This window comes from Myotis yumanensis, unplaced genomic scaffold (genome assembly GCF_028538775.1).
Source record: "Myotis yumanensis isolate MYYU_CA2020_CCGP unplaced genomic scaffold, mMyoYum1.0.hap1 SCAF_6, whole genome shotgun sequence".
NCBI classification, from domain to species: domain Eukaryota; kingdom Metazoa; phylum Chordata; class Mammalia; order Chiroptera; family Vespertilionidae; genus Myotis; species Myotis yumanensis.
Window position 1 is genome coordinate 29,933,615 of NW_027223757.1, and position 12,675 is coordinate 29,946,289.

The 12,675-nt window shown below is 39.3% G+C and overlaps 1 protein-coding gene across 9 annotated transcripts in view; it reads left to right on the forward strand.

The window, feature by feature from the left end:
- UTRN (utrophin) overlaps positions 1-12,675 on the forward strand; it is a 449,337-nt gene that overhangs the window by 375,394 nt on the left and 61,268 nt on the right. For all 9 annotated transcript variants that reach the window (XM_070417833.1, XM_070417835.1, XM_070417834.1 and 6 more), the window contains 2 exons: positions 6,522-6,583; positions 7,953-8,027. In XM_070417833.1, coding sequence (XP_070273934.1) covers positions 6,522-6,583; positions 7,953-8,027 — 137 coding nt within the window. The remainder of the gene's footprint in view (positions 1-6,521; positions 6,584-7,952; positions 8,028-12,675) is intronic.

Consider the following 12,675-nt stretch of genomic DNA (forward strand, 5'->3'; position numbering starts at 1 on the left):
TCAATCTGGGTTCAAATCCCATTTCTACTACTTGTAATTATGTGACCTCAAACAAGTTATCTAAGTGAAAATGGGGATAATATTGGCTCTTAACTCATACAATTATTATGCAAATTAAGTTTACACATTGAAAGAGTTTAGAACAACGGTTTTCAATCTTTTTCATCTCATGGCACACATAAATTATTAAAATCCTGCAGCACACTAAAAAATTTTTTTACCAATCTGTCAAAAAAAAAAAAAAAGGTGTAGTTTTGATTCTGGACAACTGTTGTATTGACTGTTGTCATTTTTTAATTTGACAATTTAAGGGAAAAGAAGTCAGTGCCCCTGACTAAATTGTCAGGTACTGCATGTTTTAAAATTTTTTGTGGCACGCCAGTAGAAAATCACCAGTTTAGAAGATTTCCTGGTACAAATTGAGCACTGAAATAATAGTCTGTTACTATGATTAATATTATACATTGTGACCCAGTGTGTGTTATCTTTCACTATGCACAGCAAAGAAGAAACATTTCTCCTTCCGAAATTGTCTTATCACAGTGCAGTGTCCATAGTTCTTTTTCCCACATTTGCATTTTTAATGAACTCACCTTTATTGTTTTTCTTTTATATGCCTTTAAAATTGTGATTGGAATCGGATGATAAGTGACAAAACTCACAAAGTTCAGTTTCAAGTATAAGTTTAGGTAGATAAGTAACAAATAAGTGTGTTTGGCTAAGTGTCAGTTTAGGATGAGCAGGGTGCCTTTTCATCACCTTTTATGGTTCCATGGAAACAATAAGGACCACCATAATGACAATTGATTTGAAAGTATCTTCCCTAGAACAGTCTTTGGCCTAGAAATCAGTACATTATTAATCTATCAAAATTATATGTGCTTTGCTGTTGATTCCTTGTCTCATATATTGGACAATTTTATGAAACAACATTTTAATGTTCTATTCATTGGTGTGTAATCTGTATTTTACTTTGTTGACTTACCAGAATACATTATGAATCATAATAGGTAGAAGGATATACTACTTATTATTCATTTGATTAGTTTTCATTAAAGTTCATTTAATACAGGGACCACATGTTATCCAAGTGGGACACCAATAAAGATATATTTTTAATAATTATAGAGGACAAGGGGTCTGAACCAGTACTATCTCCGATGTTGGAAAATGATTTAAAAAATAGGGAATGGAGATGTAATGCAAGCATTGTGAGTACAGTCAACAATACTATATTATCTTTCAAAGTTGCTAAGAAACTACATCTTAAATGTTCTCACCACAAAAAAAAAGAAAATATTATTATGTGATGTGCTAGAGATATTAGCTAATGCTACATTGGTAATCAATACATAAATGTATCAATCAACAGGGTGTACACCTTAAACCTACACAATGTTATATGTCAATTATATCTCAAAAAATCAATTTTTTAAAATTAATTAAAGAGGATACAATAAAAATGGATAAAATCTTGACTCTTACAAATATAAAAAGAACATGTGTCAAAGATTTCATTTAACCCACTAATTAATAAGGGAACGGGTAGGAAGTTATAACAGGCTCCAAGGGGAATACTGAATACTGCATCTTTATAGTTAAGGGTTGCTAAAATAAGTTGTCATGCAAAGCTCACAAACTTGTCAATATCCACAGGACAATAATCAATTTGTATTCCAGAGGACACAATTTGCATTTCTATGGATAAAATATCATTTGCATTACTATCGGTTTCCTTCAGTGTTCCATTTTAAAATAGCTCAAAGACAATTTAAACTTCACAGGGCACCCACTAATTTTTTGCCCACAAAAAAAGCCTTTATAGTTTTTCCTAAACAAGCAAAACCAGCCTGGCTGGGCACCCTAGTTACTGTCACAGATTCTCATTACTGTTGCTTCATATGATTTTGGATTTAGCTGCTAATTGCTGCTTTGTTAGACTTTGAATATTTTGTTTTATTCTTGGACAGATTTCTGTGTCCATTCTTTCTTAAAAAGAGGATTTTTATAATAAAATTACAATTTCATTTTACACTTTATCAGGTTGTATAATAATAAGTCCCAATCCTCTTTCCTATTCCAGGCTGGGCAGAAGCTAGCCTGTTGTATTTTTGGGGGGAGGGGGAGAAGTGCAACTTTTTCTGATTTGGTTGCCTACTCTGGCAGCCTTTTGGCTCAATGAGCTGAGCAATCTGCAGCTGTTCAAATACTTTGAGTTTTTGTGTGGATTGTGGATTTTGCTTTAAAATCCTCCCCCTCCCCCCCTTTAAAAAAAAAGGAAAGAAAGAAAATCCAACAGCCAACTGCATCTACTACTGGTTTTTTGTAACTGTTGTTGGGTAAGCTGCAGTTATACATTTGTAACCAGAGGCTGTGTTTATTTTCAGTGTTGGCAGTTCTGCCTAATGAATCAACTGGTATTGAATTCACAAAGGGGGATGCCTTTTCCCTCCCTCCATCTGTTTGCCAAATGTGTGTGCTCCCTCCGCAACTACTAGTGCTTTCACTAAAAAGAGCTATTAGCAAGCCTTGTTCCCACTGAATTCTCAGGCCTCTGCCTGACTGCATGGAGAGATGTTTCCTCTCGTGGCTCCATAGGGGTTGTTGGCCAAAAGACCACACTTGTGACTCTAGAGAAAGCATCATTATGTTTGTTGTTTAAGTATAAAGTTTGGCTCTGCATTACTCATAGCCTTGTTTGGTTCGTGAGCTTTGGTTTGTTCTTTCAGGATGGGTTGTCTGTCTCTGGATAGTAGTGTTGCCATGGGGATTGAAATTAATCAAAAGTAAGAGACAAGCGATCAAGTGAATACTGGTAGGCTGACTTAAGACTGGGAGGCCATGATGAAATTGTTGGAATTACACTATATTTTCAGCAAATCCTTCTTTAATTCTTATTGATGATAGGGAAGCAGTTGTTTTATTAGAAAAATTTGGAGGTGTTTTTCTTTATTTTTTTATTTTTAGGTTCTCACTTTCAGTCATGCATTTAGCAGCTTTTTAGGTCGGTGCTTCTCAAACTTAAACGTGCATATAAGTCACGTGGGATTTTGTTAAGAGGAGATTCTGATTCAGTAGGAGCAATATCTACATTGAACATATTCCTGGGCTGTACTATCTATCAGTAGTAAGAATGTTAGATGAAATAACTTTAGTACTTTCTTCGTGGTCTTTGGAGCAATTCAGATAGTCAGTGGATAGAATGGTTTTGTTGGTATTCGGTAGCAGCTCGTGAAGTGGGAATACGTATTTGCCTCTGTATTAGCATTAAGAACCAGTTATGGGAGCCAGACAACTTTCTAACTCTTCCTGAGATAGAACTTCACATGGTAGTTATGTTATTTTGTTTGAGATTTTGGAAATTCTAGGATATTTTACCTAGTCCTTTTCAAAGCTAATGTTTTTCAAAGCAAATCATGAGTTATTTGGGGGTTCTGTTACCTGTGGGTACATGACAGTGATTATACCCTTTTCCCAGTGACATGCCCCACCTCTTGACATATTACATAGGTTTAAAAAATAATGTCTCTTAAATGCGATTGTATGAATATTTTAATACCTCTCTCTTGTGCACTGTGCCATTTCACCTAGCTTACTAAACAGTATTATAAGAATTAAGTGTCATCCAAGAAGTCTTTTGAGTACTATAAAATGTTATTACTCTATTGTGACCCAGATAAGGGACAGGTTGCTATTTTTAAATATAAGGCCATTTTCCCATTGAAGTTGAGAGCTGACCAACTCACATACACACTCAAAATGAAGGAACCTATGTTGATCTGCTTTATCATCTCATTCCCCAAAGACTTCCAATTCTTTGAGTTAGTTTTGGAAATAATAGAAACAGAGAAAATATAAACTTTGCTTTGAAAGTGATGAATAAGGATCATGAGGAAAAAAATGTTCAATGTCTATATTTTTAAAACCCCAATAATGGTTGAAAGGTTAAAGTCGGTGGTGGGCTGGCAGGCTAAATAGCAATCTTAGACAGTGAATAGGGAAAAATTGAATTGATTTAAAGAAAAGGGAATGGGGAATGGGGATATCCAAAGGGAAGGGCTACACAGCACTAAGCCAAAGGGTGTTGGGTCCATGATAGCAACAAAAATATGCTTGGGGCAGTGAAACAAGGAAGGACATCAAACAACAGGAGAGCCTAGCCTTGGCTGTTTTGGTTCACTAGGAAGTTAGAGAAAAGGGGGCCTTGGAGACAGGTTTAGGGGCTCAGCCTGGGATGAGCTGCTGCTGCCCATTGCTCCCCTGGTTGCAAGTCTTATGGGATCCCTTAGAGCAGCAGTTCTCAACCTGTGGGTCGAGACCCCTTTGGCTGTCGAACGACCCTTTCAAGGGGTCGCCTAAGACCATCCTGCATATCAGATATTTATATTACGATTCATAACAGTAGCAACATTACAGTTATGAAGTAGCAACGAAAATAATTTTATGGTTGGGTCACAACACGAGGAACTGTATTTAAAGGGCCAGAAGGTTGAGAACCACTGCCTTAGAGGGAAGAAGGGGCGAGGGAATGACACTGGGGTGCTTCCTTGGGAGAGAGGCCATGCTGGGTCCTTTTGTCCTGAGCATATTTATCTCTCTCTCTTGCAGGTAGAAATCTTAGGGGAGATCTCAGGGTCGGGGGGGTGTTTCAATAGAATATTCATCAACTTTCTAGGTGTGTTCTTTCAGGGTCGTGGTCTGCACTGATTGGTCCGTGCCAGGGCAGGGGAGTCATTAGTCAATGTAGCTGGTCTTGAGGCAGCCAGGGCATCACTTGGTTTTGCTGCTTTTCTGGGCCTGGAAGTGAAATATAACTGAGGCCTAGATATTATCTTTGGAGAGGAAAAGGTCGGGGGTGGAGGAGGGGCGACCAACCCACATGATTAGCCATATGTAAAGTCAGGGCGTCCAAAGCGCATGACCAGCAATATGCTAGGGGAGGATAGGTTATCCTGGGGCAAGGTCCTTGTTTTCCCAGTTTTGCCCCTTGCTAGCCGCCTGCCCCCACCCCCACGCCCCACCCCCCAGGCTTTCTGCCCTGGTAAGTTTCTGCACCTGGCCCATCGTCCTTGCTCTGCTCATGTCTGACAATGGCTAACTGAGGAACGGTCATGAAGTTAAAATGGCCAGAGAGACACATACGTCAGGGGAGTGGGGTCCAGATACCTAGGAAGAAGGTATCAGGGAAGAAATCAACTTTCACTCTACCTTCATAGGTCCTGTTTCTGAGGGCCTGGGAATTAAACTGAGGAAAGACAGATTAGCAAGAGAAAAGGAAGTGTTAATTTATGCGTGCAATCTTAATTTATGCGTGCAATGTACAGGTCTGCAGGAAGGCTGAATGGTGAGTCACACTCAAAGGCGTGGTTAGAATTTGCATCTTATACACCTGACTTAGAAGGGAAAAGGGGTGGGGAGAAAAGGCTCCGATGAGAAAAACCAGTAAGTTTCTTCAGGAAAGACTATTCTTTTTGTAAGAAGAACAAACATGTAATAAGAAAGTTTGTGATGACGTTTGTTTATGCAGGTGTGAGGGTGTTTCTGCCTTCCTCAGGGCTACCAAACTTCCTGTCCAGGGGGGGATTTATGGCAGCCTCATGTCCCAGGAGTGGCTGCTTTTAGTCAGATAAAGGAAGCTCTGAGAAGACCTCTCTTGAACCTCAGAGCTCTTTAGCTTCAAATAATTCTTACCCCAAGGCTAGGGTTTTGAGTGGCTCCCCACAGAGGAAAAGAGAAAATATGCACGGAGGGAGGAGAGACTTGGGCTGAAGAAGAGGGAGGCTCCGTAGATTGTGAGGTGATGTTATTCAGAGTGAAACTCTTCATTTGTCTGTTCTTCGGGAAATTTGATTAGGACTTCAAAAGTATAGCGACTGCGACTGCGACTGTGCAGCACTGCTGCTCTTGGAGGCTTTGTTCTGAAGGAGAATCTACATCTGCCTAGCAGGAGTAGAATTACCCTGGAGACTCTAGTGACCTGGTGTTATCAAGCCTGAGGCCCCAGGGTCCACACCAGTCACACTTTACGTCTAAGTTTTAATTTTCTTTTAATATATTTTATTGATTTTTTTTTACAGAGAGGAAGGGAGAGAGATAGAGAGTTAGAAACATCTATGAGAGAGAAACATTGATCAGCTGCCTCCTGCACACCTCCTACTGGGGATGTGCCTGCAGCCAAGGTACATGCCCTTGACCGGGATTGAACCCGGGACCCCCTAGTCCGCAGGCCAACACTCTACCCACTGAGCCAAACTGGTCAGGGCTAAGTTTTAATTTTAGTTGTAATTCTTCTTGAAATAGATAAAGCAAAATATGTCAGCTACATTGTCACAATATAAATTGCTCAAATAAAAATGTATTATTGTTTTTCAAATATTAAGTAATAATTGGTCATCAGGTTTCTGAGTGATCTATCATGGGGATATTTTAAAAAATTGAATAAAATTCTATTTGTGTATTTTCTGTGAGATATATATTACTTATATGTTCTTTTATTTACATTTATTACATTTTTTCCCCAGCCATCAAACACAGACAACCTGTTGGGATCATCCTAAAATGACCGAACTCTTTCAATCCCTTGGTGAGTATTGTTTTATTTAATAGTAATGAATTAACTTAAGCTGAAAAGGGTATATTCTTGGGTGAAAACTAATCACCAGCTTTTTTTAGATGGCATGTTATGTTTAAAGCACCATGACAATGACATACAAAAGCAGTTGAATTTCTGAGGTCAATGAAGCAAACAGGTCTTACCTTTCTTCTTAAGAGAATGTGAAGTTTGAAATGGCATGGCCCAAAAACCATGACTTTAAAAGGAGAATATTATAGGAGGTTTTTACCTCCCTCATATTGGGCCATCTTAATCTTCAATTTTGAGTGAAAACAAAAACAATTACAATATAGCAACCTCTAATCCACTGCTTTTAAATCTGCCTTTAGCTCGCTCTTTTTTAATAGATCTTATTAAATTAGCTAGCTGGATTTTATTTCTTCTAAGTACAGCTGAAGAGCTAAATTCATTTTTAATTAAAAAATGCAAGAAAACTCATGAGATGACAATTCTTTCTTATAGATTTCCAGTAGAATATGACTTTATTATATATATATGTGTGTGTGTGTGTGTGTGTGTGTGTTAATTTGGAAGAGTTTTCTCTTTAAGGAGCAAAGGTGCTGCTGCAGAGGGAGGGGTAGCACCCCAAGGCTCTCATGCCACTCCCATTTCAACAAGTGGGGAGCATACCTTTAGTGTCTTTAAATATCAGGCTCATATGTGAACTTCCATTTGTGTGGGAGAGGGAGGCTTCAAAGTTGAACAAGTGAGAGAAAAGTCACTGGTTTGTTTGGTGAGCAAAGGAGAGGGCAAATTTTGATGATTTCTGAGTTTCCTTCTAACTCCACTAGTCTCAAATACTGGTACTCTGTCTTTAGGGGACAGAGAAAGAAATTGCAATATTTGCTCTTTCCAAAGGTTGAAATAGTGACTGTAAGATCATTTGGACCAGATCTATGAAAGGGCAGCAGCAGCACATAGATCAGAATGGAGGAATGTATAAATATAACTAGCTCTCTGAGTAGTGAGATGACAGAAAACTGACTGTCCTTGTGGAACACGGCCCTGGAGGAGGGTCCCGCCTAGCTATTCAGAGAAAGGGCCCTCTACCCACAATGCCATGTATTTATGAAGCCATTGAAAGGTCACAGACCAAGTGTGTTTCCTTTTCCTCATTTCCTTTTCCTTTCCCGAAAGTTTCTGTGGAGCATTGCTTTGGAATATATCTCATCACGGTGCCAATGAACATTTAATTTTTTCCTTAAATAAATGCTGTGGATTTTAGGAGAAGACTTTTTAATGCAAATACGCACCTGCAGTAAACAAATTCACCTTCTTGCCATTGGATATAAGTTAAGCAATCAGCATGTTTTTGAATGTGTTCCCTTTTCCATTACAGCTGACCTGAATAATGTGCGTTTCTCTGCCTACCGCACGGCTATCAAAATCCGAAGACTACAGAAAGCACTGTGTTGTGAGTCATCCTACTGAAGTTAATTACTCTGTTCTTTGAGTTGCCTTTTTTTTTTTTTTAAGACAAAGATAAATGAAGAGGGGGATGTGTTTGTAGAGTTAATCTGATTTTCAGTGTGCGTCACTCAAGGAGTTGGCTGTGATTCTATAATGCTCTGCTGTTTGCCCCGTCAGCATGCATGCAGTCGTAAAACAAATGAACATATGCTATTCCCAGTGGGAGGACAAAATTAACCAAAGTACTGCAGTAACATAAAAATATTTTTCTAAAAAGTATGCTGCCACCCAATTTGAAAGGATTAAAACAAGAAATCAAAGTGCATATATAGTAGATCATTGCCTTTTTAGTACTTTGTATCTATTTGGAAGTGTAGGGTCTGAACCAGTTTCATTCAATACAATCATACAATAAACGCTAAAAAAATCGCATTTCTGATCCAAATTTGAACTGTCACTTTAGAAAATTACATAAAAGGCTCTGTGTTCATTTAAATATGTCTTGAGACATTTAGTATTATCAATATGAACTTTACCTTTCTGTGGTAATATTTTACTGAAGGGCTATTCCCCCCAAATAACTGAAGTTTAAGTAGAAATATGCATTAAAATGCTTTTATAGAGTATAGATTTAAGCTGTCCGGATTTAATTTGTGGTTATAGTTTAAATGATTGAGTGTATTCAAAGACCATTTAGGTCTTATCAGCCAGTTAATGCAGAAAGTGGCATTTGCCCATACTTTTAAGAGGGTAATTTAAATAAATCCAAGGATTCTTGTTTGCTGCCTTTTGCTCACAGTTGTTATATGTCTAGGCAGTTCAGTGAAGCTTTGAAAATAACGCTTAGAAAAATGATATGTAAAGGTTAAAAATCTGCTCCTTAAAAGACAGGAGAAATTCAAAATGCATTTAAAGCTGATTACATGAAAGGAGTTGAGGAAAGACAGTGTAGAATTATTGAGAGAAAATACAGCAATGCAAACCTTTAAAGTAAGAAAAGTGTAAGCTATGTGTGGGAGAGAAGTCTATGAAGGGCTGAAAAACATCTCTAGATTAGGCGGTAGAGGAAAGGATGAGATGGCTGTCCTGCACATTACATCATCCAGGGAGCCCCACATAACTGGCAGGTTGTAGTGATGGCAGCAAGGGTTGCAAAATTACCAGTCCAAAAAAAAAAATAAAGCCAGCACTCTGGCCAGTGGTCTATATGCTGAGCCAGAAGAAAGCTGGAAGTGAATTAGGAACACACAACAGGGATGTTCTGAGCTCAGTGAGTCCTTGGTGGCAGCAGTTTTGAAAGAGGCTCAGCTGCATGTCCACCATCCAGCTGACAGACCTGGAAGGTCTTTCAAGCCTGATGAGCTATAAAATGAGGACAAATGACTCAGCCTCCGAGTCCCACTGACACAAGACTGCCTTGGACATGTTCATTATGAACACGGCCCCATTTTCACTAATACTTCTGGGTGGGTAGACATTAATGCATTTGGTGTTTCTTTCTGGTGGGTTTTTTATTTTCCTCCCAAAGAAAAATGTTCCCCATTTCACCTCATTTCTTCGAACCTGAGAGGATCAGAAGAGCGATGCCTCCCACTTATAAACTAAACAATGGCATTTAGTAACACCTAGAAAAGTGCTGGCTTGTGCTGGATTGTAAATACTAGTATTTGAGGTGATGTTCTGAGAGCCACCTGGCTGCTACTTCCCTGACTGTGCCCACTGCTCTCTAGCCTGGAGCCTTTGCTCCATTGTCAAACTCACCTGTTCATGATTAATCTGCTCCTTCCTCTCCCATCCTTTCTGTCTACTTGCAATTCCCTGACCCTCCTCAGCAATGGTATGTAACCCTTTATTCCTTCCAAATGCTGTTAAAAATTTACTCCTTTTGGAAACATTTACCAGCTAATTCCACCTGCCGCCCATTTTTCCAACACTTTACGATGGCCTCTAACGGCTGTGTCTCACATAAGTGCCCTGTGTGGCAGATAATGTCAAGATGATTGCCCCGGCTTCACTGAGAACCACTTTAGGTCGGGGTTTGCCTTTCATTTTGTGTAAATCTCCACCCACCATGATGTCCTAATATAGAGGGCTCATCGTCGTCTCTATCATTGTTCATTCATTTATTGGGCTCCAAGACTATGCAGGAGATAAAGAGACTTGGTTCCCACACTCAAGGAACTTAAACTTGGAGAGAGCACATTATACATGCACACAACTCCCCTACTTACAACAGATTCCTGCTGCCCTTGAATGAAATGGCCTTTGTCTTGGCTTATCTCCATCTACCCGTTCGTCTATGCTCCACTATGGGCTCTTCTCAGTTCTAATGGACAGATGAAATGGTCAGCTCTGGATTCCGTTTCTCGAGCCAAAAAGTTCTTGTCTTGGCTCTTTGTTCTTATCCTCTTCCCCTGGCTGGTGCGATCTCTTCCTCTAGGTCAGTGATGGCGAACCTAGGACACGCGTGTCAGAGGTGACACGTGAACTCATTTTTTTTTGGTTGATTTTTCTTTGTTAAATGGCATTTAAATATATAAAATAAATATCAAAGATATAAATCTTTGTGTTACTATGGTTGCAAATATCAAAAAATTTCTATATGTGACACGGCACCAGGGTTAAGTTAGGGTTTTTCAAAATGCTGATATGCTGAGCTCAAAAGGTTCGCCATCACTGCTCTAGGTCCTAGTTTAACTGTCTCCTGAATTTAGTGAGGCTTTCTGGGTAGACCACCACTGATATTTCAGCTCATGTATTCAGTTCTTATGTGGTGCCTGCCATAATGTATGGTATTGTGTTTATTAACCACCTGTCTCTCCAAAGGAACTAAGCTTTCATGTGAGGGAGGAATCTCTTTTCTTCTCCACTTCGGGGCCACCTACAGCTTCTGGCACAGAGCAGTCTGCTAGGACATATTGAGTAAATGATTTGAGTTGGAAAGTTATAGGAGTACTCAAGAACGTAGGTATAAGAAGATTTATAGCTGCACTTTTGTATAGTAAAATGTGTTTAATTTTGGCATATTGATAAAAGTGATATGATATAGCAGCAAAAATAAATGAACGAGTAATCAGCATCAGCATGGTTGACTCATAAAACTATAAAGGTGAATGCACAACAAAATGTTATATTATTCAGGGACACATATACACATCCAATAACTGAAAGTGAACTAAAAAGATTAATTCTCCTGTGATTCTGAAGGGATTGATTGAGGTTTTCCAAGGCACTCCCAAGATATTAATAATAACCTATTTCTTTAGCCATGTGATGGATTAGTGGGTTTACTCTTATTTTTCTTTAGACTACACATATGTTATATGTATTCTTTTGTGTTTCTATTTTTACAAAAGCTTTATGTGCTAGGCAATAACAGAGAATCCAGAGGGAAGTGCAGTCAGAAGAGGGAGAGATCCCTTCATTGTGAAGAACAAAGTAAGCTTCCTTGAGTAGGAAGCACATTAGCCAGGCCTGGAAGCCACACAGGATTTAGGCAGGCAGCTCTGAAAGGGTAAGAGGGGAGAGAGTTATATGCATGACACAAAGGCCTGGGTGGAATTCAGGGGTCATCGGCTAGTCACACAGTCCAAATGGAATAGCTTGCAAGCCAAGAGTCCAGTAATCAGAAATTCCCTTAAGATCAGTTTAGGTCCAGTTCAAAGGTCATTTTTTAAAATAAAACTTTTCTGATATTTTTAGGTCCTTTTTTTGTGTGTGGGGGGTGTTCCTCAAGCTTTCCTAATGTTGTATTTAATGTTTGGATGTGTGTGTGTGTGTGTGTGTGTGTGGAGCGGAGTGCTATAGAAGCATTTTCTGTTTTGTGGAATTTAGGAGAGAGAGCCAGTCAATCAAAGGACAGAGGGGACAGAGGACAAGAAAATAGTGCAGGTGAAAGATGGTGGAGGCTGAGCTGCTGCTGGTAGTAGGCAGAGAGATGAAGGTATGGCTTTGTGACGAGGAGAAAGGACTGATGACTGGGGGAAACTGGTGGCTGATAAATCACAGAGGGTAAAAGGAGAGTGTTAGGATGGCTCAGGTTTTGCAGACTGATGGTCAATGGAAGGTAGTAATACTGTTCCTGGATTTCAGCATAACAAGAAGGCAAGACCTTTATTTGGAACATGTTAAGGTGAAGGTTCCTGAAAGAGAAGAGTATCGCTCTAGTTGGGAACAGAGCAGTGGGACTGCAAATCAGGTGTTCAGGCAGGAGAAAACAATCCGGAGTCATCCAGAGAGAAGAAATAATTGAAGTGATGAAAGTGGGTGAGGCTTTATAGATAGGAGACCTTGAGCGTCCCCTGTATGTCTTTGGTGTCTGGGGAAGAGGAGATGGGAAAGGTGCTAATAAAAAATGGCCAAACAGTTCAAGAACAGGAGGAGTCACGGAAGCCCCAGGTCAGGTACTATCTACAATGAGTGTTTTTACAGAGGAGAATGATGATCCACTTTCATTTGATCGCCTGTGCCTCATATGTAGGATTAAAGAAAAAAACTGGGTAGAAAATGATTCTGCTGTTTGTTTCATTTGCCACATGACTGAGCTGTCATTTCTCTTCCTTTGAAAAGAAAAGATCATAATTTTCTGTGATTTTAATGTAGTCAATTTTTAAAGGTACCAAATGTGACACACTTCAGGAAGATGTATGCCT